We start from the raw sequence: 27,230 nt of genomic DNA on the forward strand, positions 1-27,230 counted from the left end.
ATTAGACACACCTGGGGGCACCTGGGCACTCACCTGGGCACACCTGGGCACACCTGGGCACTCACCTGGGGGCACCTGAGATACACCTGAGATAGACCTGGGGGCACCTGGGCACTCACCTGGGCACACCTGGGCACACCTGGGCACACCTGGGGGCACCTGAGATACACCTGAGATAGACCTGGGGGCACCTGGGCACTCACCTGGGGGCACCTGGGCACACCTGGGGACACCTGAGATAGACCTGGGGGCACCTGGGGGCACCTGGGCACTCACCTGAGATACACCTGGGCACACCTGGGGGCACCTGGGCACACCTGGGCACTCACCTGGGCACAGCTGGGGGCACCTGGGCACACCTGAGCTCAGCTTGGAGCTCACCTGGGCACACCTGGGCACACCTGGGCACAGCTGAGCAGGGTTAAATATACCTGGGCTCACCTGGGCACACCTGGAGACACCTGGGCAGAGCTGGGAGCTCACCTGGGCACACCTGGGCACAGCTGGCACACCTGGGCACAGCTGGCACACCTGGGCACACCTGGGCACAGCTGGCACACCTGGGCACAGCTGGCACACCTGGGCACACCTGGGCGGGGCTGGCACACCTGGGCGGGGCTGGCACAGGGAGGTTTCGGGCGGTTTTAAGGTTCCTCTGGGGAGAATTTGGATATTTGGGGTAATTTTGGGGCGATTTTGGGTAATTTCGGGGTAATTTTGAGATGGTTTTGGGGTATTTTTTGGGTAATTTTGGGGTGATTTTGGGTAATTTTGGGGCGATTTTGGGTAATTTTGGGGTGATTTTGAGATGGTTTTGGGGTGGTTTTGGGGTATTTTTTTGGATAATTTTGGGGTGGTTTTGGGGTATTTTTTGGGGTGGTTTTCGGGTGATTTTGGGGCGATTTTGGGGTGATTTTGGGATAATTTTCCAGTGTTTTTGGGGTGATTTAAGAATAATTTTGGGGTGTATTTGTGGTGATTTTTGGGGCGATTTTGGGGCGATTTCGGGGTGTATTTGGGACTGAGTTTGGGTAATTTCGGGGTGTATTTTGGGGTGATTTTGGGTAATTTTGGGGTGTATTTGGGACTGATTTCAGGGTAATTTCAGGGTGTATTTGGGCTGTTTTCGGGGTGATTTTGGGGCGATTTCGGGGCTGATTTTGGGGCGATTTTGGGACAATTTCAGGCTGATTTTGGGGCGATTTCAGGGCGATTTCGGGGTGTATTTGGGGGCAATTTTGGGGCGATTTGGGGGCGATTTCGGGGTGCATTTGGGCTGTTTTCGGGGCAATTTTGGGGTGATTTGGGGGTGATTTCGGGGTGTATTTGGGCTGTTTTCGGGGCAATTTCGGGGGCAATTTTGGGGCGCTTTTTTGGGGTAATTTCGGGGTGATTTTGGGGTGATTTTGGGGTGATTTTGGAGTGATTTCGGGGTGTATTTGGGCTGTTTTCAGGGCGATTTTGGGGTGATTTTGGGGTGATTTCGGGGTGATTTTGGGGCGATTTTGGAGTGTATTTGGGGTGATTTTGGGGCGATTTCGGGGTGATTTTGGGGGCGATTTCGGGGCGATTTCGGGGTGATTTCGGGGTGTATTTGGGCTGTTTTCGGGGCGATTTTGGGGTGATTTTGGGGTGATTTTCGGGGCGATCTTGGGGCGATTTCGGGGTCCCTGAGCCCCCTTCTCCCCCTCCCCGCAGTGCCGGCGCCGCTGGTGAACAGCGGGGGAGGGGTGGTGAAGATCGTGGTGCGCCAGGGGCCGCCCCCCGCCCCTCCCCCACCCCCCGGCCCCTCCCCCCAGCCCCGCCCCCCCCTGTTGCGGGTGCTGCCCGCCGCCCCTCCCCCGCCCCCGCCCGGGGCCGCCGCGCCGGAGACGGGTGAGTGACCCAAAAAAGCCCGAAATTGCCCCAAAAAATGGCCCCAAAACGGCCCAAAAATGGCCACAAAAATGGCCAAATTGTCCTCAAAAAACGGCCCCAGGTGGACCCAAAAATGGCCTAAAATGGACCCAGAAATGGCCTAAAATGGACCCAAAAATGGCCTAAAAATGGTTAAAAAAAACAGCCCCAAATGGACCCAAAAATATTCCCAAATGGACCCAAAAATGGCCTAAAATGGATCCAAAAATGGCCTAAAATGGACCCAAAACTGTCCCGAAATGGACCCAAAAATGGCCTCAAAATGGCCAAAAAACGGCCCCAAATGGACCCAGAAATGGCCCCAAAGTGGCTCCAAAAATGGCCTAAAAATGGATCCAAATGGACCCAAAAAACGTCCCCAAATGGGCCCAGAAATGGCTTAAAAATGGCCGCAAAATGGCCAAGAAACAGCCCCAAATTCCCCCGAAAAACGGCCCCAAAAAACATCCCCAAATGGACTCAAAAATGGCCTAAAAATGGCTAAAAAACAGCCCCAGATGGACCCAAAAATGGCCTAAAAATGGCTAAAAAACAGCCCCAGATGGACCCAAAAATATTCCCAAATGGACCCAAAAATGGCCACAAAAATGTCCAAATTGTCCTCAAAAAACAGCCCCAAGTGGACCCAAAAAATAGCCCAAATGGACCCAAAACTGTCCCCAAATTGACCCAAAAATGGCCTAAAAATGGGCACAAAATGGCCAAAAAACAGCCTCAAATGGACCCAAAAAACGGCCCCAAATGGACCCAAAAATGGTCTAAAAATGGGCACAAAATGGCCAAAAAACGGCCCCAAATGGACCCAAAAAATGTCCCCAAAATGGCCTAAAAATGGTCGCAAAAATGTCCAAATTATTCTCAAAAAACGGCCCCAGATGGACCCAAAAAATGGCCCCAAATGGGCCTAAAAATGGGCACAAAGTGGCTCCAAAAATGCCCAAAAATGAACCCAAATGGACCCAAAAAACATCCCCAAATGGACCCAAAAATGGCTTAAAAATGGCCACAAAATGGCCAAAAAACGGCCCCAAATTCCCCCAAAAAACGGCCCCAAAAAACATCCCCAAATGGACTCAAAAATGGCCTAAAAATGGCTAAAAAACAGCCCCAGATGGACCCAAAAATATTCCGAAATGGGCCCAAAAATGGCCACAAAAATGTCCAAATTGTCCTCAAAAAACGGCCCCAGATGGACCCAAAAATGGCCTCAAAATGGCCCAAAAACGGCCCCAAATTCCCCCGAAAAATGGCCCCAAATGGACCTAAAAATGGCCCCAAAATGGCTCCAAAAATGGTCTAAAAATGGGCACAAAATGGCCAAAAAACAGCCCCAAATGGACCCAAAAAATGTCCCCAAAATGGCCTAAAAATGGTCGCAAAAATGTCCAAATTGTCCTCAAAAAACGGCCCCAAATGGACCCAAAAAACAGGCCCAAATGGACCCAAAAATGGCCTAAAAATGGCCACAAAAATTCCCCAAAATGGCTGCAAAAATGCCCCTAAAATGTCCAAATTGTCCTCAAAAAATGCCCCCAAATGGACCCAAAAAACGGCCCCAAATGGACCCAAAAATTGACAAAAATGGCCCAAAATAGACCCAAATTGACCCAAAAAATGGCCCCAAAATGGCCCCAAAAGTGACCCAAAAAATGGTACCAAAATGGCCCCAAAAATGCCCCAAAATGGCCCCAAAAATGGCCCCAAAATTGACCCCAAAAATTCCCCCAAATTGGCCCCAAAATCCTCCCAAATATCACCAAAATCTCCTAAAATTCCCCAAATTCTGCCCCAAAATCCCCAAATTTCCCCCCAAAATCCCCCAAATTTCCCCTCCCCCACACTTGGGACCCCCCAAAATTCCCCAAAATCCCCAAAATTCCCCAAAATCCCCAAAATTCTGACCCAAACCCCCCAAATTTCCCCTCCCCCACCCATGATACCCCCCAAAATTCCCAAATTCCCCCAAAATCCCCCAAATTTCCCCAAAATTCCCAAATTTTCCCCAAATTTTCCCCCAAAATCCCCCAAATTTCCCCAAAATTCCCCCCAAAATTCCCAAATTTCCCCAAAATTCCCAAATTTTCCCAAAATCCCCCAAATTTCCCCAAAATTCCCAAATTTTCCCCAAATTTCCCCCCAAAACCCCCCAAATTTCCCCTCCCCCACCCCCAACACCCCCCAAAATCCCCGAATTTTCCCAAAATCCCCCAAATTCCCCCCAAAATCCACCAAATTCGCCTCAAAATCCCCCAAATTTCCCCTCCCCCATCCTTGGGACCCCCCAAATTTCCCCAAAATTCCCAAATTTCCCCTCAAAATCCCCCAAATTTCCCCAAAATTCCCAAACTTTCCCCAAATTTCCCCCCAAAATCCCCCAAATTTCCCCAAAATTCCCAAACTTTCCCCAAAATTCCCCCCAAAATCCCCCAAATTTCCCCAAAATCCCCAAATTTCCCTCAAATCCCCCAAATTCCCCCCAAATTCCCCAAATTTTCCCCCAAATCCCCCGAATTTCCCCAAAATCCCCCGAATTCCCCCCAAAATCCCCAAATTTTCCCCCAAAATCCCCCAAATTTCCCCAAATTCCCCAAATTTCTCCCAAAATCCCCCAAATTTCCCCTCCCCCACCCCGACACCCCCCAAAATCCCCGAATTTCCCTAAAATCCCAAATTTCCCCAAAATCCCCCAAATTCCCCGAAAATTCTCCAAATTCCCCCCAAAACCCCCAAATTTCCCCTCCCCCACCCCTTATACCCCCCAAATTTCCCAAAATCCCCCGAATTCCCCCCAAAATCCCCCCTGACCCCTCCCCTCTCTCTCCGCAGCCCCTCCCCGCGAGGAGCCGGGGGCGGGGCCGAGCCCCCCCATGGCCACGCCCCCTCCGAGCCAGGCCACGCCCCCCGCGCCGCAAGCCACGCCCACTGCGGCTCAGACCACGCCCACTGCGACACAGACCACGCCCACTGCGGTCCAAGCCACGCCCACTGTGGTCCAAGCCACGCCCATCGCGGTGCAGGCCACGCCCCTTCCCGCGCAAGCCACGCCCACTGCGAGCCAAGCCACGCCCATTCTGACCCAAGCCACGCCCACTCTGGCTCAGGCCACGCCCCCTACGGGCCTGGCCACGCCCCTCTCGCCGAGGCCCCTCCCCCCCCGCCGGCAGCCGCCGCCCCCCCCGCGCTCCCCCTTCTACCTGGTGAGGAAATGGGGGAAATTTGGGAAATTTGGGGAAATTTGGGGGGGATTTGGGGATTTTGGGGAAATTTGGGGATTTTGGGGAAATTTGGGGGGGATTTTGGGGAAATTTGGGAGGGATTTGGGGGGTTTGGGGGGTTTTGGGGGGATTTTGGGCTATTTGGGGGATTTTGGGGGGATTTGGGGGAAATTTGGGGATTTTGGGGGAATTCGGGGGGTTTTGGGGAAATTTGGGGATTTTGGGGGAAATTTGGGGGAAATTGGGGGAAATTTGAGGGATTTTGGGGGGTTTTGGGGGAATTGGGGGGATTTTGGAGAAAATTTGGGGATTTTGGGAAAATTTGGGGGGTTTGGGGAAATTGGGGGATCTGGGGGGAATTTGGGCATTTTGGGGAAATTTGGGGGATTTGGGGAAATTTGGGGGATTTTGGGGAAATTTGGGGGATTTTGGGAGATTTTGGGGAAATTTGGGGGAAATTTGGGAGGGATTTGGGGAAATTTGGGAGATTTTGGGGGGATTTTGGGGGATTTTGGGGAAATTTGGGAGGGATTTGGGGGGTTTGGGGGGTTTTGGGGGGATTTTTGGGAAATTTTGGGGAAATTTGGGGGATTTTGGGGAAATTTGGGGGAAATTTGGGGGGATTTGGGGGAATTGGGGGGATTTTGGGGAAATTAGGGGATTTTGGGGAAATTTGGGGGGTTTTGGGGAAATTTGGGGGGTTTTGGGGAAATTTGTGGGGTTTGGGGAGATTTTAGGAGGGATTTGGGGGATTTTGGGGATTTTGGGAGGGATTTGGGGGGTTTGGGGAAATTTGGGGGTTTTGGGGAAATTTGGGGGATTTTGGGGGGTTTTGGGGGATTTTGGGGAAATTTGGGGGATTTTGGGGGGTTTTGGGGGATTTTGGGGAAATTTGGGGATTTGGGGGAAATTTGGGGGATTTTGGGGAAATTTGGGGGATTTTGGGGATTTTAATGAAATTTGAGGGATTTTGGGGGGTTTGGGGGGATTTTGGGGAAATTTGGGGGATTTTGGGGGGTTTTGGGTGATTTTGGGGAAATTTGGGGGGTTTTGGGGGAATTCGGGGGGTTTTGGGGAAATTTGGGGATTTTGGGGAAATTTGGGGGCTTTTGGGGGGTTTTGGGGGAATTTGGGGGATTTTGCCAGATTTTGGGGAAATTTGGGGGAAATTGGGTGGTTTTGGGGATTTTGGGGAAATTTTGGGGAAATTTGGGGGGATTTGGGGGGGATTTGGGAGGTTTGGGGGTGGGGGAGGGGAAATTTGGGGGTTTTGGGGGGAAATTTGAGGGATTTTTGGGGAATTTTGGGTGGAAATTTGGGGATTTTGGGGGCAATTTGTGGAAAAAATTGGGGGAAATTTTAGGGGATTTTGAGGATGTTTTGGGGAAATTTGGGGGATTTCGGGATTTTGGGGGAAATTTGGGAGATTTTGGGGAAATTTGGGGGATGTTGGCTGGAAATTGGGGGATTTTGGGGGGAAACTTGGGAATTTTCAATTGGAATTTGGGGATTTTGGGGGTTTTGGGGGAAATTTGGCGGATTTGGGGGATTTTTGGGAGATTTGGGGGGAAACGAGGAGAAATTAGGGAAATTTTGGGATTTTTAATTCCAATTTTTGGGTATATTTTCCCCATTTCAACTCCGATTCTCTCCGGGTTTTTTTTCCCCTCACATTCCCGATTTTTTTCCCATTTTTTCCTCACAGAAATCCCAGAAATTTGTCCGAATTTGGGATAAATTTTGGAGTATTTTAGTGCAGAATTTTAGGTTTTTAATTGCGATTTTTTTCCTGTATATTCCCCATTCCAGCTCTGATTCTCTCCGGGTTTTTTTCCTCAATTTTCCCAATTTTTTCCCCATTTTTTCCCCACAGAAATCCCTGAAATTTCTCAGAATTTTGGATCATTTTTCTCTATTTCAGTATCAATTTTTGGGGTTTTTAATTCCAATTTTTGGGTATATTTTCCCCATCCCAGCTCCGATTCTCTCCGGGTTTTTTCCCCTGACATTCCCTGATTTTTTTCTCCCTAAAATCTGGCAGAATTTGGGGCTGGTTTAGAGCAGATTTTGGGCTGATTTAATGTCAATTTTGGGGGTTTTTAATTCCAATTTTTGGGTATATTTCCCCCATCCCAACTCCGATTCTCTCCGGGTTTTTTTCCTCTCACATTCCCGATTTTTTCCCCGCAGGAATCCCTGAAATTTCTCAGAATTTGGGATCATTTTTCGTTATTTTAGTGTCAATTTTTGGAATTTTTAATTCCAATTTTTGGGTATATTTTCCCCATCCCAGCTCCGATTCTCTCCGGGTTTTCTCCCCTGACATTCCCGATTTTTCCCCCCGCAGGAATCCCTGAAGTTTCTCAGAATTTGGGATCATTTTTCTTTATTTTAGTGCAGATTTTTAGGTTTTTAATTGCGATTTTTTCCCATATCTCCCCCATCCCAACTCCGATTCTCTCCGGGTTTTTTCCCCTGACATTCCCGATTTTCCCCCCGCAGGAATCCCTGAAATTTGTCAGAATTTGGGGTATTTCAGTGCAGATTTTTAGGTTTTTAATTGCGATTTTTTCCCATATCTCGCCCATTTCAACTCCGATTCTCTCCAGGTTTTTTCCCCTGACATTCCCGATTTTTCCCCCGCAGGAATCCCTGAAATTTCTCAGAATTTGGGATAAATTTGTGCTATTTACGTGCAGATTTTTAGGTTTTTAATTGCGATTTGTTCCCGTATCTCCCCCATTTCAACTCCGATTCTCTCCGGGTTTTTTCCCCTGACATTCCCGATTTTTCCCCCCGCAGGAATCCCTGGAATCGCGGCGCTCGCGGGGCCGGGCGGAGCGGCTGGAGCGGCTCCTGCGGCTGAACGAGCTGCGCTGCGGGCTCAGCCCCGTCTACGGCCGCGAGGTTTTGGGGTTCCTGACGCTGGCGCCGCCGCCGCCGCCGGGGGGCGCCCTGGAGCGCGCCGTGCTGCGCCCGCCGCAGCGCCAGCAGCAGCTGCAGCCCCTGCTCGACAGGTCAGCACACCTGGGAAGGCTCGGGAATGGTTGGGAATTTTTTGGGAATTTTTTGGGATTTTTAGGGGATTTTTTCTGATTTTTTGGGGATTTTTTGCGGTTTTTTGGGGATTTTTTTGGGATTTTTTGGGGTTTTTTGCTGATTTTTTTAGTGATTTTTGGGTCAGGATGGAGTTCTTCGATTGGTAAAAATTTCGTAATTTTTTGGGAATTTTTAGGGATTTTTTGGGGATTTTTTGGGGATTTTTTAGTGATTTTTTGGGATTTTTTTCTGATTTTTTTGGGATTTTTTGGGATTTTTTGATGATTTTTTGGGATTTTTTAGGTCAGGATGGAGTTCTTCGATTGGTAAAAATTTGGGAATTTTTTGGGAATTTTTAGGAATTTTTAGGGATTTTTTAGTGATTTTTTTGTGATTTTTTACGATTTTTTCTGAATTTTTAGCGATTTTTAGGCAGGTTTTCGGGTCAGGATGGAATTCTTAGATTGGTAAAAATTTGGGAATTTTTGCGGAATTTTTTGGGGTTTTTTTGGGGGTTTTCGGGGGGTTTTTTGGGATTTTTTGGGGTTTTTTAGTGATTTTTTCGGATTTTTGCGGATTTTTTTAGTGATTTTTGGGTCAGGATGGAGTTCTTAGATTGGTAAATAGTTGGGAATTTTTTGGGAATTTTTGGGGATTTTTTTGGGGGATTTTTTAGTGATTTTTTACAATTTTTTCTGAATTTATGCTGATTTTGTGGGATTTATTCAGAATTTTTAGCGATTTTTTTAGGCAGGTTTTAGGGTCAGGATGGAGTTCTTAGATTGCCAAAATTTTGGGGATTTTTGGGAATTTTTTGGGATTTTTTCAGGAAGTTTTAGGTGATTTTTGGGAATTTTTAGCGATTTTTGGGATTTTTCACGAATTTTTCATGATTTTCAGGCAGGTTTTACGGTCACGATCAAATTCTTAGATTGGCAAAAATTTGGGAATTTTTTGGGGATTTTTTGGGAATTTTTGGGGATTTTTGGGGATTTTTTTAGTGATTTTTTGGGATTTTTATTGATTTTTTTAGTGATTATATGGGTCAGGATGGAGTTCTTAGATTGGTAAAAATTGGGGGAATTTTGGGGAATTTTTGGGGAATTTTGGGGAATTTTTGGGATTTTTTAACAGATTTTTAAGATTTTTTTTTTCTCAATATTTATTTATTTTTTGTGGTTATTTCGGAATTTTTTGGGATTTTTTTGGGCTGCTTTTGAGTCAGAATAAAAATTCTGCAGAGGTAAAAATGGGAATTTTTGGGGTTTTTTTTAACAAATTTTAGGAATTTTTTATAAATTTATTTTTTGGAATTTTTTTGGCATTTTTTGTGATTTTTTTTTAAATTTTTGAATTTTTCGGGCATTTTTAGTGATTTTTTTTTAAATTTTTGGATTTTTTTAATACATTTTTGGTGCTTTTTTTCATCATTTTCACCTCAGGACGATTTCTCCACACTCCCAAAAATATTGGACATTTTTGGGGGAAATTCCTGAATTTTTGGTGATTTTTTTTAACCATTTTTTTCCCAATTTTTCACCGATTTTTTCTCCATTTTTTGGAGAACTTTTGGGCAGATTTCAAAACTCCCTCATAGGTGGAAAATTTGTGGATTTTGGGGCGTTTTTTGGGCGTTTTTTGGGTGTTTTTTGGGCGTTTTTTGGGTGTTTTTTGGGGTTTTTGGGGTTTTTTGGGTGTTTTTTGGGTGTTTTTTGGGGGTTTTTGGGTGTTTTTTGGGTGTTTTTTGGGTGTTTTTTGGGGTTTTTGGGGTTTTTTGGGTGTTTTTTGGGTGTTTTTTGGGGCATTTTTTGGGTGTTTTTTGGGGTTTTTGGGGCATTTTTTGGGGTTTTTTGGGCATTTTTTGGGCGTTTTTTGGGTGTTTTTTGGGTTTTTTTGGGTGTTTTTTGGGTGTTTTTTGGGTTTTTTTGGGCATTTTTTGGGGCGTTTTTTGGGTGTTTTTTGGGTGGTTTTTGGGCGTTTTTTGGGTGTTTTTTGGGCGTTTTTTGGGTGTTTTTTGGGGTTTTTGGGTGTTTTTTGGGGTTTTTGGGGCATTTTTTGGTCGTTTTTTTGGGGTTTTGGGTGTTTTTTGGGGTTTTTTGGGTGTTTTTTGGGTGTTTTTGGGTGTTTTTTGGGGCGTTTTTGGTCCCCATGGAAGAGTCCAAGTGACTTTGGGGGGGTCCAGGAGCTTTGGGCTGTTCCATGTCCCCGTGGGGGGGTCCTGGTGTCCCCAAAGTGTCCCCAAGGTGTCACCCCCCATTTCCGTGTCCCCAAATCCCAATTTTGGGGTGTCCCAATGTCCCCAGGGTGTCCTCAAAGTGTCCCCAGGGTGTCCCCAAGTGCCCAAATCCCAATTTTGGGGTGTCCCAGTGTCCCCAAAGTGCCCCCAAGGTGCCACCCCCCATTTCCATGTCCCCAAATCCCAATTTTGGGGTGTCCCAGTGTCCCCAAGGTGTCCCCAGGGTGTCCCCAAGGTGTCCCCAGGGTGTCCCCAAGTCCCCAAATCCCAATTTTGGGGTGTCCCAATGTCCCCAAAGTGTCCCCAAGGTGTCCTCCCCAATTTTGGGGTGTCCTCAATGTCCCCAACTCCACTCCAAGTCACTTTAGTGTAGAAAATCCCAAATTTAACGTCACAAATCCCCCAAAATTGGGGTCCAGGACCCCCCTTAGCGATGTCCCCGAGGTGCCACCACCCCATCCCCATGTCCCACAGGTTCCTGGTGGCAATTCCAGTGTCCCCAAGGGTGTCCCCAATATCCCCAAATCCACTCCAAGTCACTTTAGGGTGGAAAATTCAGATTTTAATGACACAAACACCCCATAAGGGTGCCCAGGACCCCTTTAGCGATGTCCCCGAGGTGCCACCACCCTGTCCCCATGTCCCCAAATCCCAAATTTGGGGTGTCCCAGTGTCCCCAAGGGTGTCCCAGTGTCCCCAAGGGTGTCCCCAATGTCCCCAAATCCACTCCAAGTGACTTTAGGGTGGAAAATTCAGATTTTAATGGCACAAGGGCCCCATAAGGGTGACCAGGACCCCCTTAGCGATGTCCCCGAGGTGCCACCACCCCATCCCCATGTCCCACAGGTTCCTGGTGGCAATTCCAGTGTCCCCAAGGGTGTCCCCAATATCCCCAAATCCACTCCAAGTCACTTTAGGGTGGAAAATTCAGATTTTAACGGGACAAACACCCCAGAAGTGTGACCAGGACCCCCCTTAGCGATGTCCCCGAGGTGCCACCACCCTGTCCCCATGTCCCCACAGGTTCCAGGTGGCAATTCCAATGTCCCCAGGGGTGTCCCAGTGTCCCCAAGGGTGTCCCCAATGTCCCCAAATCCACTCCAAGTCACTTTAGGGTGGAAAATCCCGATTTTAAGGACACAAACGCCCCATAAGGGTGGCCAGGACCCCCTTTACCGATGTCCCCGAGGTGCCACCACCCCATCCCCATGTCCCACAGGTTCCTGGTGGCAATTCCAGTGTCCCCAAGGGTGTCCCCAATATCCCCAAATCCACTCCAAGTCACTTTAGGGTGGAAAATTCAGATTTTAATGACACAAACACCCCATAAGGGTGCCCAGGACCCCTTTAGCGATGTCCCCGAGGTGCCACCACCCTGTCCCCATGTCCCCAAATCCCAAATTTGGGGTGTCCCAGTGTCCCCAAGGGTGTCCCAGTGTCCCCAAGGGTGTCCCCAATGTCCCCAAATCCACTCCAAGTGACTTTAGGGTGGAAAATTCAGATTTTAATGGCACAAGGGCCCCATAAGGGTGACCAGGACCCCCTTAGCGATGTCCCCGAGGTGCCACCACCCCATCCCCATGTCCCACAGGTTCCTGGTGGCAATTCCAGTGTCCCCAAGGGTGTCCCCAATATCCCCAAATCCACTCCAAGTCACTTTAGGGTGGAAAATTCAGATTTTAACGGGACAAACACCCCAGAAGTGTGACCAGGACCCCCCTTAGCGATGTCCCCGAGGTGCCACCACCCTGTCCCCATGTCCCCACAGGTTCCAGGTGGCAATTCCAATGTCCCCAGGGGTGTCCCAGTGTCCCCAAGGGTGTCCCCAATGTCCCCAAATCCACTCCAAGTCACTTTAGGGTGGAAAATCCCGATTTTAAGGACACAAACGCCCCATAAGGGTGGCCAGGACCCCCTTTACCGATGTCCCCGAGGTGCCACCACCCCGTCCCCGTGTCCCACAGGTTCCTGGTGGCAATTCCAGTGTCCCCAAGGGTGTCCCCAATGTCCCCAAATCCACTCCAAGTGACTTTAGGGTGGAAAATTCAGCTTTTAATGACACAAACACCCAAAATTGGGGTCCAGGACCCCCCTTAGCGATGTCCCCAAGGTGCCACCACCCCGTGCCCATGTCCCACATGTTCCAGGTGGCAATTCCAGTGTCCCCAGGGGTGTCCCAGTGTCCCCAAGGGTGTCCCCAATGTCCCCAAGGGTGTCCCCAATATCCCCAAATCCACTCCAAGTCACTTTAGTGTAGAAAATTCAGATTTTAACGGGACAAACGCCCCATAAGGGTGTCCAGGACCCCCCTTAGCGATGTCCCCGAGGTGCCACCACCCCGTGCCCATGTCCCCAGATCCCAAATTTGGGGTGTCCCAGTGTCCCCAAGGGTGTCCCAGTGTCCCCAAGGATGTCCCCAATGCCCCCAAGTGCCACTCCAAGTGACTTTAGGGTGGAAAATCCCGATTTTAATGATACAAACACCCCATAAGGGTGGCCAGGACCCCCCTTAGCGATGTCCCCGAGGTGCCACCACCCCGTCCCCGTGTCCCCAGATCCCAAATTTGGGGTGTCCCCGTGTCCCCAGGGGTGTCCCAGTGTCCCCAACTCCACTCCAAGTGACTTTAGTGTAGAAAATCCCGAATTTAACGTCACAGGTCCCCCAAAATTGGGGTCCAGGACCCCCTTTAGCGATGTCCCCGAGGTGCCACCACCCCGTCCCCGTGTCCCCAAATCCCAAATTTGGGGTGTCCCAGTGTCCCCAGGGGTGTCCCAGTGTCCCCAAATCCACTCCAAGTCACTTTAGGGTGGAAAATCCCGATTTTAAGGACACAAACACCCAATAAGGGTGACCAGGACCCCCTTAGCGATGTCCCCGAGGTGCCACCACCCCGTGCCCGTGTCCCCGCAGGTTCCAGTGTCCCCAAGGGTGTCCCATCACATTTTGGGGAGTCCCCAATGTCCCCAAATCCACTCCAAGTCACTTTAGGGTGGAAAATTCAGATTTTAACGGGACAAACACCCAATAAGGGTGCCCAGGACCCCCTTTACCGATGTCCCCGAGGTGCCACCACCCCGTGCCCGTGTCCCCGCAGGTTCCAGGTGGCCGTGCCGGCGGTGGCCTCGCGGGGGGTGTCCCTGCACAGCGGCCGCCCCCCGCCCTGGGCGCAGCGGCAGCGGCAGCGGCTGGAGCAGCGGCTGCGCGAGGAGCTGCGGGCACGGGGGGCACTGCCCGGCCCGGGGCTGCACACGCAGTTCCCCGACCCCCGGCTGGTGCAGTACGATTGTGGTACGGGGACACGGGGACATTGGGGACATTTGGGGCATTGGGGACATCGGGGACATTTGGGGGATTGGGGACACTGGGGACATTTGGGACATTGGGGACACTGAGGGCACTGGGGGCATTGGGGACATTGGGGACATTTGGAGACATTTGGGGAATTGGGGACATTGGGGACATCGGGGACATCTGGGGACATTTGGGGGATTGGGGACATGGGGGCACTGGAGACACTGGGGACATTGGGGACATTTGGGGACATTGGGGGCATTGAGGACATTGTGGTCATGGAGGACATGAAGAACATTGGGGACATTTGGGGAGGTTGGACACATTGGGGACATTGGAGGTGTTGGGGGCATTGGGGACATTGTGGTCATGGAGGACCTGCAAAGTGTTGGGGACACTGAGGACATTGGGGACATTTGGGACATTTGGGGACATTTTGGACATTGGGACATCGGGGACATTTGGGGGATTGGGGACATGGGGGCACTGCCCGGGCCCGGGCTGCACACGCAGTTCCCCGACCCCCGGCTGGTGCAGTACGACTGCGGTACGGGGACACTGGGGAGATTTGGGACATTGGGGGCATTTGGGACATTGGGGGATTGGGGACATCGGGGACATTTGGGGAATTAGGGACATTGGGGACATTTGAGGACATTTGGGGACATTTGAGGACATTGGGGACATGGGGGACATTGGAGACATTTGGGGAGGTTGGGGACATTGGGGACACTGAGGGCACTGGGGACATTGGGGACATTTGGGGACATTTGGGGGACTGGGGCCATTTGGAGACATTTGGGGAATTGGGGACATGGGGGACATCGGGGACATCTGGGGACATTTGGGGGATTGGGGACATTAAGGACATCAGGGACATTTGGGGCAACGGGAACATTGGGGACATTGGGGACATTGGGGACAATGTGGTCATGGAGGACCTGCAAAGTGTTGGGGACACTGAGGACATTGGGGACATTTGGGGACATTTGGGACATTTGGGACATTTGGGACATTTGGGGACATTGTGGGGATTGGGGACACTGAGGACAATGGGGACATTGTGGTCATGGAGGACCTGGAAAGTGTTGGGGACATTGGGGACACTGAGGACTTTGGAGGCGTTGGGGACATTGGGGACATTTGGGGACATTTGGGGACCTTGAGGACACTGAGGACATTGGGGACATTTGGGGACATTTGGGGCATTGGGGACATTTGGGGACATTGGGGACATTTGGGGGATTGGGGACATTTGGGGGATTGGGGGGATTGGGGACATCGGGGACATCGGGGACATCGGGGACATTGGGGACATTGGGGACATTGGGGACATTGGGGACATTTGGGACATTGGGGACATTTGGGACATTTGGGGACATTTGGGGACCTTTGGGGACATTTGGGACATTTTGGACATTTGGGCTTGGCGACGTTGGGGACATTTGGGGACTTTGGTGGCAATGGGGACATTTGGGGATTGGGGGGGTTTGCAGTGAAATGACCCCAATTTATTCCATTTTTGGCCTAAAATTTCGGGGTTTTTTGCCATTTTTTCGGGATTTCCCTTCCTCACCTGTCTCACCTGTCCCTCCCCTGTCCCTCACCTTTATCTCACCTGTCCCTCACCTGTCTCACCTGTGTCACCTTTATCTCACCAGTCTCACCTGTCCCAGGTGAATCCTTCAGGACCTTTGCAGTGAAATGACCCCAATCTATTCCATTTTTGGGATAAAATTTTGGGGTTTTTTGCAGGTTTTTGGGATTTTTTCACCCCACCCGCCTCACCTGTCCCACCTTTATCTCACCTGTCTCACCTGTGTCACCTTTGTCTCCCCTGTCTCACCTGTCCCAGGTGAACCCTCCAGGAGCTTTGCAATGAAATGACCCCAATTTATTCCATTTTTGGGATAAAATTTTGGGGTTTTTTGCCATTTTTTCGGGATTTCCTTGCCTCACCTGTCTCACCTGTCCCTCATCTGTGTCACCTGTCCCTCACCTGTCTCACCTGTGTCACCCATCTCTCCCCTGTCTCACCTGTCCCAGGTGAACCCTCCAGGACCTTTGCAGCGAAATGACCCCAATCTATTCCATTTTTGCCCTAAAATCTCGGGGTTTTTTGCCATTTTTTCCGGGATTTTTCCGCTTCCCTCGCCTCACCTGTCCCTCACCTGTGCGCAGGTAAGCTGCAGGCGCTGGACGCGCTGCTGCGGCGGCTGCGGGCGGGCGGGCACCGCGTGCTGATCTTCACGCAGATGACGCGGATGCTGGACGTGCTCGAGCGCTTCCTCACCTTCCACGGCCACATCTACCTGCGCCTGGACGGCTCCACCCGCGTCGAGCAGCGCCAGGTGAGGGGGACACACCTGGGCACAGCTGGGGAGGGGGTGGACACACCTGGGGAGGGGTTGGAGACAGCTGGGGAGGGTTGGAGACACCTGGACACACCTGGGGACACCTGGGGAGGGGTTGGACACACCTGGGGAGGGGTTGGATAGGGCTGGGATACACCTGAGCACACCTGGGGAGGGGTTGGACACACCTGGGGAGGGGTTGGAGACACCTGGACACACCTGGAGAGGGGTTAGAGACACGTGGGACACACCTGGGCACACCTGGGGAGGGTTGGAGACACCTGGAGGGGGTTGGACACACCTGGAGGCACCTGGACACACCTGGGGAGGGGTTGGACACACCTGAGATACACATGAGCACACCTGGGCACACCTGGGGAGGGGTTGGAGACACCTGGGGAGGGGTTGGAGACACCTGAGATACACCTGAGCACTCCTGGGCACCGCTGGGGAGGGGTTGGACACACCTGGGGAGGGGTTGGACACACCTGGGGGGGGGTTGGACACACCTGGGGAGGGTTAGAGACACCTGGGCACACCTGGGCTGGGTTACAGACATGAGACATACATCTCCAGTGTGCCCCAGGTGTGTCCCAGGTGTGCTCCAGGTGTGCCCCACCTATCTCAGGTGTGCCCCAGATGTGTCCCAGGTATCTCAGGTGTGCCCCAGGTGTCCCTCAGGTATCTCAGGTGTGTCCCAGGTGTTCTCCAGGTATCTCAGGTGTGTCTCAGGTGTCTCAGGTGTGTCTCAGATGTGTCCCAGCTATCTCAGGTGTGTCCCAGGTATCTCAGGTGTCCCTCAGGTGTGTCTCAGGTGTGCCCCAGGTGTGTCTCAGGTATCTCAGGTGTGTCTCAGGTGTGTCCCAGCTATCTCAGGTGTGTCTCAGGTGTGTCTCAGGTGTCCCTCAGGTATCTCAGGTGTGTCTCAGGTATCTCAGATGTGCCCCAGGTGTGTCCCAGCTATCTCAGGTGTATCTCAGGTGTGCCCAGGTGCGTCTCACCTGTGTCCCAGGTGTGTCTCACCTGCGTGTCCCCCCCAGGCGCTGATGGAGCGCTTCAACGCCGACAAGCGGATCTTCTGTGCCAGGTGTCCCTCAGGTGTGCCCCAGGTGTCTCAGGTGTCCCTCAGGTATCTCAGGTGTCCCTCAGGTATCTCAGGTGCCCCTCAGGTGTGCCCCAGGTGTCCCGCAGGTATCTCAGGTGTGTCTCAGGTGTGCCCCAGGTGTCCCTCAGGTATCTCAGGTGTCCCTCAGGTGTCCCGCAGGTATCTCAGGTGTGTCTCAGATGTGTCCCAGGTATCTCAGGTGTGTCCCAGGTGTCTCAGGTGTGTCCCAGGTATCTCAGGTGTGTCCCAGGTGTCTCAGGTGTATCTCAGATATCTCAGATGTGTCTCAGGTGTGTCTCAGATGTGTCCCAGGTATCTCAGGTGTGCCCCAGGTGTCCCGCAGGTATCTCAGGTGTGTCCCAGCTATCTCAGGTGTGTCTCAGGTGTGTCTCAGGTATCTCAGGTGTCCCTCAGGTGTGTCTCAGGTGTGTCCCAGCTATCTCAGGTGTATCTCAGGTGTGCCCAGGTGCGTCTCACCTGTGCCCAGGTGTGTCTCAGGTATCTCAGGTGTGTCTCAGGTATCTCAGATGTGCCCCAGGTGTGTCTCAGGTGTGTCCCAGCTATCTCAGGTGTATCTCAGGTGTGCCCAGGTGCGTCCCAGGTGTGTCCCAGCTATCTCAGGTGTATCTCAGGTGTGCCCAGGTGCGTCTCACCTGTGCCCAGGTGTGTCTCACCTGCGTGTCCCCCCCAGGCGCTGATGGAGCGCTTCAACGCCGACAAGCGGATCTTCTGTGCCAGGTGTCCCTCAGGTGTGCCCCAGGTGTCCCTCAGGTGTCCCTCAGGTATCTCAGATGTCCCTCAGGTGTGTCTCAGGTGTCCCTCAGATGTGTCCCAGCTATCTCAGGTGTGTCCCAGGTATCTCAGGTGTGTCCCAGGTGTTCTCCAGGTATCTCAGGTGTGTCTCAGGTGTCTCAGGTGTGTCTCAGATGTGTCCCAGCTATCTCAGGTGTGTCCCAGGTATCTCAGGTGTCTCAGGTGTGTCCCAGGTGTCCCTCAGGTGTGTCCCAGGTGTATCCCAGGTATCTCAGATGTGTCTCAGGTGTATCTCAGGTATCTCAGGTGTGTCTCAGGTGTGTCCCAGCTATCTCAGGTGTCCCTCAGGTATCTCAGGTGTATCTCAGGTGTGCCCAGGTGCGTCTCACCTGTGCCCAGGTGTGTCTCAGGTATCTCAGATGTGTCTCAGGTATCTCAGATGTGCCCCAGGTGTGTCTCAGGTGTGTCCCAGCTATCTCAGGTGTATCTCAGGTGTGCCCAGGTGCGTCTCACCTGTGCCCAGGTGTGTCTCACCTGCGTGTCCCCCCCAGGCGCTGATGGAGCGCTTCAACGCCGACAAGCGGATCTTCTGTGCCAGGTGTCCCTCAGGTGTCCCTCAGGTATCTCAGGTGTCCCTCAGGTATCTCAGGTGCCCCTCAGGTGTGCCCCAGGTGTCCCTCAGGTATCTCAGGTGTGTCTCAGATGTGTCCCAGCTATCTCAGGTGTGTCCCAGGTATCTCAGGTGTGTCTCAGGTATCTCAGGTGTCCCTCAGGTGTTTCTCATGTGTGTCTCAGGTGTTCCTCAGGTATCTCAGGTGTGTCTCAGGTGTGTCCCAGCTATCTCAGGTGTATCTCAGGTGTATCTCAGGTGCGTCCCAGGTGTGTCCCAGCTATCTCAGGTGTATCTCAGGTGTGCCCAGGTGTGTCCCAGATGTGTCCCAGGTATCTCAGGTGTGCCCAGGTGTCCCTCAGGTGTCTGAGGTGTCCCTCAGGTGTGTCCCAGCTATCTCAGGTGTATCTCAGGTGTCCCTCAGGTATCTCAGGTGTGCCCAGGTGTGTCTCACCTGTGCCCAGGTGTGTCCCAGGTGCGTCTCACCTGTGTCCCAGGTGTGTCTCACCTGCGTGTCCCCCCCAGGCGCTGATGGAGCGCTTCAACGCCGACAAGCGGATCTTCTGTGCCAGGTGTCCCTCAGGTGTCCCTCAGGTGTCCCTCAGGTATCTCAGGTGTCCCTCAGGTGTGTCCCAGCTATCTCAGGTGTGTCCCAGCTATCTCAGGTGTATCTCAGGTGTCCCTCAGGTGTGTCCCAGGTGTGTCTCAGGTGTGTCCCAGCTATCTCAGGTGTGTCCCAGGTATCTCAGATGTGCCCCAGGTGTGTCTCAGGTGTGTCCCAGCTATCTCAGGTGTATCTCAGGTGTGCCCAGGTGCGTCTCACCTGTGCCCAGGTGTGTCTCAGGTATCTCAGGTGTCCCTCAGGTATCTCAGGTGTGTCCCAGGTGTATCCCAGGTATCTCAGGTGTGTCTCAGGTGTCCCTCAGGTATCTCAGGTGTGTCCCAGCTATCTCAGGTGTCCCTCAGGTATCTCAGGTGTCCCTCAGGTGTGTCTCAGGTGTGCCCCAGGTGTGTCTCAGGTATCTCAGGTGTGTCTCAGGTGTGTCCCAGCTATCTCAGGTGTATCTCAGGTGTATCTCAGGTGTATCTCAGGTGTATCTCAGGTGTGCCCAGGTGCGTCTCACCTGTGCCCAGGTGTGTCTCAGGTATCTCAGGTATGTCTCAGATGTGTCCCAGCTATCTCAGGTGTGTCCCAGGTATCTCAGGTGTCCCTCAGCTATCTCAGGTGTCCCTCAGGTATCTCAGGTGTCCCTCAGGTGTGCTCAGGTGTGTCTCAGGTGTCCCTCAGGTGTGTCCCAGGTGTCCCTCAGGTGTGTCCCAGCTATCTCAGGTGTATCTCAGGTGTCCCTCAGGTATCTCAGGTGTGTCCCAGGTGTGTCTCAGGTGTGTCCCAGGTGTGTCTCACCTGCGTGTCCCCCCCAGGCGCTGATGGAGCGCTTCAACGCCGACAAGCGGATCTTCTGCTTCATCCTCTCGACGCGCTCGGGCGGCGTCGGCGTCAACCTGGCGGGCGCCGACACCGTCGTCTTCTACGACTCCGACTGGAACCCCACCATGGACGCCCAGGCCCAGGACAGGTGCCACCGCATCGGCCAGACCCGCGACGTGCACATCTACAGGTGCGCGCACCTGGGGGTGCCTGGGGGGTGCCTGGGCAGGTGTGTGGGGGTCAGGAGATCACCTGGAGAACCTGGAGATCACCTGGAGTTCAGCTGGGCAGGTGTTTGGGGGTTAGGAGCTCACCTGGAGCTCACCTGGAGCACCTGGGGCTCACCTGGAGCTCACCTGGAGCTCACCTGGGCAGGTGTTTGGGGGTCAGGAGCTCACCTGGAGAACCTGGAGATCACCTGGAGCTCACCTGGAGCTCACCTGGGGAGGTGTTTGGGGGTCAGGAGCTCACCTGGAGCTCACCTGGAGAACCTGGAGATCACCTGGAGCTCCTGGAGATCACCTGGGCAGGTGTTTGGGGAACCTGGAGCTCACCTGGAGCACCTGGAGCTCACCTGGAGCTCACCTGGGCAGGTGTTTGGGGGTTAGGAGCTCACCTGGAGCACCTGGAGATCACCTGGGCAGGTGTTTGGGGGTCAGGAGCTCACCTGGAGCTCACCTGGAGCACCTGGAGCACCTGGAGCTCACCTGGAGCTCACCTGGAGCTCACCTGGACAGGTGTTTGGGGGTTAGGAGCTCACCTGGAGCACCCGGAGCTCACCTGGAGCTCATCTGGAGCACCTGGAGCTCACCTGGAGCTCACCTGGAGATCACCTGGGGAGGTGTTTGGGGGTCAGGAGCTCACCTGGAGAACCTGGAGATCACCTGGAGCACCTGGAGCTCACCTGGAGCTCACCTGGAGCTCACCTGGGCAGGTGTTTGGGGGTCAGGAGCTCACCTGGAGCACCTGGAGATCACCTGGAGCTCACCTGGAGCTCACCTGGGCAGGTGTTTGGGGGTCAGGAGCTCACCTGGAGCACCTAGAGCTCACCTGGAGCTCACCTGGGCATGTGTTTGGAGGTCAGGAGCTCATCTGGAGAACCTGGAGATCACCTGGAGCACCTGGAGCTCTCCCGGGCAGGTGTTTGGGGGTCAGGAGCTCACCTGGAGCTCACCTGGAGCTCCTGGAGATCACCTGGGGCGGTGTTTGGGGGTTAGGAGCTCACCTGGAGCTCACCTGGAGCTCACCTGGAGGTCACCTGGAGCTCACCTGGACAGGTGTTTGGGGGTTAGGAGCTCACCTGGAGCTCCCAGAGCTCACCTGGAGCTCATCTGGAGCACCTGGAGCTCACCTGGAGCTCCTGGAGCTCACCTGGAGCACCCGGAGCTCACCTGGAGCTCATCTGGAGCACCTGGAGCTCACCTGGGGAGGTGTTTGGGGGTCAGGAGCTCACCTGGAGAACCTGGAGCACCTGTCCATATCTCACCTGTCCATGTCTCACCTGTCCATATCTCACCTGTCTGTACCTGCAGGCTGATCAGTGAGCGCACGGTGGAGGAGAACATCTCAATCCCACCTGTCTCACCTGTCCCATCTCACCTGTCCATATCTCACCTGTCCATGTCCCACCTGTCCATATCTCACCTGTCCATGTCCCACCTGTCCATATCTCACCTGTCTCACCTGTCCATATCTCACGTGTCTCACCTGTCTCACCTGTCTCACCTGTCTCACCTGTCCCACCTGTCTCACCTGTCCCTATCTCACCTGTCCATGTCTCACCTGTCCCACCTGTCTCACCTGTCCATATCTCACCTGTCCCACCTGTCCCACCTGTCCCACCTGTCTCACCTGTCTCACCTGTCCCACCTGTCTCACCTGTCCATGTCTCACCTGTCCCACCTGTCTCACCTGTCCATATCTCACCTGTCCATGTCTCACCTGTCTCACCTGTCTCACCTGTCCGTACCTGCAGGCTGATCAGCGAGCGCACGGTGGAGGAGAACATCCTCAAGAAGGCCAACCAGAAGCGCCTCCTGGGGGACATGGCCATCGAGGGCGGCAACTTCACCACCGCCTACTTCAAACAGGTGAGCGCCGCCAGGTGAGCGCGGCGGCGCACCTGGCCGGGCCCGGGGGGGTGGGGGGGACACAGGTGGGGTCACAGGTGGGGTTTGGGGGTCACAGGTGAGGTTTGGGGGGTCCCAGGTGAGGTCACAGGTGGGGTTTGAGGGTCACAGGTGAGGTTTGAGGGTCCCAGGTGAGTTTTGGGGGGGTCACAGGTGTGTCCAGGTGGGTTCAGATATGTCCAGGTGAGGTTTGGGGGTCACAGGTGAGTTTTGGGGGGGTCACAGGTGTGTCCAGGTGGGTGCTGGTTGTGTCCAGGTGAGGTTTGGGGGTCACAGGTGAGGTCCCAGGTGTGCCCAGGTGCCCCCAGCTGTCCCCAGGTCTATCTCAGGTGCCCCCAGGTGATCTCATGGGTGCCCCCAGGTGTGCCCAGGTGCCCCCAGGTGCTCTCCCAGGTCTATCCCAGGTGCCCCCAGATGCCCCGAGGTCTATCTCAGGTGTGCCCAGGTGCCCCAGGTGCTCTCCCAGGTGTATCTCAGCTGCCTCCAGGTGCCCCCAGGTGTCCTCAGGTGTCCCCAGGTACCCTCAGGTACCCCCAGGTGCCCCCAAGTGAGCTCCCAGCTATTCCCAGGTGTCCCCATGTGTGTCCCAGCTGTCCCCAAGTGCCCCCAGGTGAGCGCCCAGGTGTGCCCAGGTGTCCTCAGGTGCCCCCAGGTGTGCCCAGGTGAGACCCCAGGTGCCCCCAGGTGCTCCCAGGTGTGCCCAGGTGTCCTTCCAGGTGTTCCCAGGTGTGCCCAGGTGTCCCCAGGTGTGCCCAGGTGTATCTCAGGTGTCCCCAAGTGCCCCCAGGTGAGCACCCAGGTGTGCCCAGGTGTGCCCAGGTGTGCCCAGGTGTCCTCCCAGGTGTCCCCAGATGCCCCCAGATGCCCCCAGGTGTCCTCCCAGGTGTGCCCAGGTGTCCCCAGATGTCCCCAGGTGTGCCCAGGTGTCCTCCCAGATGCCCCCAGGTGCCCCCAGGTGTGCCCAGGTGTCCCCAGATGCCCCCAGATGCCCCCAGGTGTCCTCCCAGGTGTCCCCAGATGCCCCCAGGTGTCCTCCCAGGTGCGCCCAGGTGTGCCCAGGTGTGCCCAGGTATCCTTCCAGGTGTGCCCAGATGCCCCCAGGTGTGCCCAGGTATCCTTCCAGGTGCCCCCAGGTGCGCCCAGGTGTGCCCAGGTGCGTCTCTCCCCCCACCCTCAGCAAACCATCCGCGAGCTGTTCGACATGGCGCCCGAGGAGCGCGACCCCGACGGGGACCGGGACAAAAGCGGGGACAGGAACGGGGACAGGGACGTCCCCAACGAGGACGACGAGGACCCGGCGGCCACCCGCAGGACGCACATCCTGGAGCAGGTGAGGCACACCTGGGGCACACCTGGGGCAGTGTCACCAAGGTCCCCAAAGGGTCACAAATGTCCCCCAAGATGGCACCGATGGCCACAAATGGCCCCGAGGTCCTCAAAGTCCTTGGTGGCCTCCATGTCCTTGGTGGCCTCCATGTCCTTGGTGGCCTCCATGTCCTTGGTGGCCTCCATGTCCTTGATGGCACCAAGTCCTTGATGGTCTCCAAGTCCTTGATGGCCATCAAGTCCTTGATGTCCTCCATGTCCTTGATGGCACCAAGTCCTTGATGGCCACCAAGTCCTTGATGTCCTCCATGTCCTTGATGGCCACCAAGTCCTTGATGGCCTCCATGTCCTTGATGGCACCAAGTCCTTGATGGCCTCCATGTCCTTGATGTCCTCCATGTCCTTGATGGCCTCCATGTCCTTGATGGCACCAAGTCCTTGATGGCCTCCATGTCCTTGATGGCCACCAAGTCCTTGATGGTCTCCATGTCCTTGATGTCCTCCATGTCCTTGATGGCCACCAAGTCCTTGATGGCACCAAGTCCTTGATGGCCTCCATGTCCTTGATGGCCTCCATGTCCTTGATGGCCACCAAGTCCTTGATGGCCTCCATGTCCTTGATGGCCTCCATGTCCTTGATGGCACCAAGTCCTTGATGGCCTCCATGTCCTTGATGGCCTCCATGTCCTCGATGGCCTCCATGTCCTTGATGGCACCAAGTCCTTGATGGCCTCCATGTCCTTGATGGCCTCCATGTCCTTGATGGCCTCCATGTCCTTGATGGCACCAAGTCCTTCATGGCCTCCATGTCCTTGATGGCCACCAAGTCCTTGATGGTCTCCATGTCCTTGATGGCACCAAGTCCTTGATGGCCTCCATGTCCTTGATGGCCTCCATGTCCTCGATGGCCTCCATGTCCTTGATGGCACCAAGTCCTTGATGGCCTCCATGTCCTTGATGGCCTCCATGTCCTTGATGGCCTCCATGTCCTCGATGGCCTCCATGTCCTTGATGGCACCAAGTCCTTGATGGCCTCCATGTCCTTGATGGCCTCCATGTCCTTGATGGTCTCCAAGTCCTTGATGGCACCAAGTCCTTTATGGCCTCCAAGTCCTTGATGGCCTCCATGTCCTTGATGGCACCAAGTCCTTGATGGCCTCCATGTCCTTGATGGCCTCCATGTCCTTGATGGCCACCAAGTCCTTGATGGTCTCCATGTCCTTGATGGCCACCAAGTCCTTGATGGTCTCCATGTCCTTGATGTCCTCCATGTCCTTGATGGCCTCCATGTCCTTGATGGCACCAAGTCCTTGATGGCCACCAAGTCCTTGATGGCCTCCATGTCCTTGATGGCCTCCATGTCCTTGATGGCACCAAGTCCTTGATGGCCTCCATGTCCTTGATGGCCTCCATGTCCTTGATGGCACCAAGTCCTTGATGGCCTCCATGTCCTTGATGGCCACCAAGTCCTTGATGGCCACCAAGTCCTTGATGGCCTCCATGTCCTTGATGGCCACCAAGTCCTTGATGGCCACCAAGTCCTTGATGGCCTCCATGTCCTTGGTGGCCTCCATGTCCTTGATGGCCTCCATGTCCTTGATGGCACCAAGTCCTTGATGGCCTCCATGTCCTCGATGGTCTCCATGTCCTTGATGGCCACCAAGTCCTTGATGGCCTCCATGTCCTTGATGGCCTCCATGTCCTTGATGGCCACCAAGTCCTTGGTGGCCTCCATGTCCTTGATGGCCTCCATGTCCTTGATGGCCACCTAGTCCTTGATGGCCTCCATGTCCTTGATGGCACCAAGTCCTTGATGGCCGCCATGTCCTTGATGGTCTCCATGTCCTTGATGGCCTCCATGTCCTTGATGGCACCAAGTCCTTGATGGCCGCCATGTCCTTGATGGTCTCCATGTCCTTGATGGCCACCATGTCCTTGATGGTCTCCATGTCCTTGATGGCCTCCAAGTCCTTGATGGCCTCCATGTCCTTGATGGCCTCCATGTCCTTGATGGTCTCCATGTCCTTGATGGCCTCCATGTCCTTGATGGCCACCAAGTCCTTGATGTCACCAAGTCCTTGATGGCCTCCAAGTCCTTGATGGCCTCCATGTCCTTGATGGCACCAAGTCCTTTATGGCCTCCAAGTCCTTGATGGCACCAAGTCCTTGATGGCACCAAGTCCTTGATGGCCTCCAAGTCCTTGATGGCCTCCATGTCCTTGATGTCCTCCATGTCCTTGATGGCACCAAGTCCTCGATGGTCTCCATGTCCTTGATGGCCACCAAGTCCTTGATGGTCTCCATGTCCTTGATGGTCTCCATGTCCTTGATGGCACCATGTCCTTGATGGTCTCCATGTCCTTGATGGCCACCAAGTCCTTGATGGCCTCCATGTCCTTGATGGCCTCCATGTCCTTGGTGGCCTCCATGTCCTTGATGGCACCAAGTCCTTGATGGCCTCCATGTCCTCGATGGTCTCCATGTCCTTGATGGCCTCCATGTCCTTGATGTCCTCCATGTCCTTGATGGCCACCAAGTCCTTGATGGCCACCAAGTCCTTGATGGCACCAAGTCCTTGATGGCCTCCATGTCCTTGATGGCCTCCATGTCCTTGATGGTCTCCATGTCCTTGGTGGCCTCCATGTCCTTGATGGCCTCCATGTCCTTGATGGCCTCCATGTCCTTGATGGCCACCAAGTCCTTGATGTCCTCCATGTCCTTGATGGTCTCCATGTCCTTGATGGCCACCAAGTCCTTGATGGCCTCCATGTCCTTGATGGCCACCAAGTCCTTGGTGGCCTCCATGTCCTTGATGGCACCAAGTCCTTGATGGCCTCCATGTCCTTGATGGCCTCCATGTCCTTGATGGCCTCCATGTCCTTGATGGCCACCAAGTCCTTGATGGCCTCCATGTCCTTGATGGCCTCCATGTCCTTGATGTCCTCCATGTCCTTGATGGTCTCCATGTCCTTGATGGCCACCAAGTCCTTGATGGCCTCCATGTCCTTGATGGCCTCCATGTCCTTGATGGCCACCAAGTCCTTGATGGCCACCAAGTCCTTGATGGCCTCCATGTCCTTGATGGCCACCAAGTCCTTGATGGTCTCCATGTCCTTGATGGCCTCCATGTCCTTGATGGCCACCAAGTCCTTGATGGCCACCAAGTCCTTGATGGCCTCCATGTCCTTGATGGCCACCAAGTCCTTGATGGTCTCCATGTCCTTGATGGCCTCCATGTCCTTGATGGCCACCAAGTCCTTGATGGCCACCAAGTCCTTGATGGTCTCCATGTCCTTGATGGCCACCAAGTCCTTGATGGCCACCAAGTCCTTGATGGTCTCCATGTCCTTGATGGTCTCCATGTCCTTGATGGCCTCCATGTCCTTGATGGCCACCAAGTCCTTGATGGTCTCCATGTCCTTGATGTCCTCCATGTCCTTGATGGCACCAAGTCCTTGATGGCACCAAGTCCTTGATGGCCTCCATGTCCTTGATGGCCTCCATGTCCTTGATGGCACCAAGTCCTTGATGGCCACCAAGTCCTTGATGGTCTCCATGTCCTTGATGGCACCAAGTCCTTGATGGCCACCAAGTCCTTGATGGTCTCCATGTCCTTGATGGTCTCCATGTCCTTGATGGCCTCCATGTCCTTGATGGTCTCCATGTCCTTGATGGCCTCCATGTCCTTGATGGCACCAAGTCCTTGATGTCCTCCATGTCCTTGATGGCCTCCATGTCCTTGATGGCACCAAGTCCTTGATGTCCTCCATGTCCTTGATGGTCTCCATGTCCTTGATGGCCACCAAGTCCTTGATGTCCTCCATG

The 27,230-nt window shown here is 53.7% G+C and overlaps 1 protein-coding gene across 1 annotated transcript in view; it reads left to right on the top strand.

Annotated features, from left to right (window-relative positions):
• The window catches only part of SRCAP (Snf2 related CREBBP activator protein), a 98,268-nt gene that overhangs the window by 61,162 nt on the left and 9,876 nt on the right, over positions 1–27,230 (top strand). The window contains exons 26-33 of the mRNA XM_085593503.1: positions 1,699–1,875; positions 4,744–5,114; positions 7,935–8,149; positions 13,503–13,696; positions 15,881–16,050; positions 19,944–20,140; positions 21,926–22,040; positions 23,257–23,409. Of these exons, the coding sequence (XP_085449629.1) occupies positions 1,699–1,875; positions 4,744–5,114; positions 7,935–8,149; positions 13,503–13,696; positions 15,881–16,050; positions 19,944–20,140; positions 21,926–22,040; positions 23,257–23,409 (1,592 nt within the window). The remainder of the gene's footprint in view (positions 1–1,698; positions 1,876–4,743; positions 5,115–7,934; positions 8,150–13,502; positions 13,697–15,880; positions 16,051–19,943; positions 20,141–21,925; positions 22,041–23,256; positions 23,410–27,230) is intronic.

Source organism: Lonchura striata, chromosome 16 (genome assembly GCF_050655825.1).
Source record: "Lonchura striata isolate lonStrDom1 chromosome 16, ASM5065582v1, whole genome shotgun sequence".
NCBI lineage: Eukaryota > Metazoa > Chordata > Aves > Passeriformes > Estrildidae > Lonchura > Lonchura striata.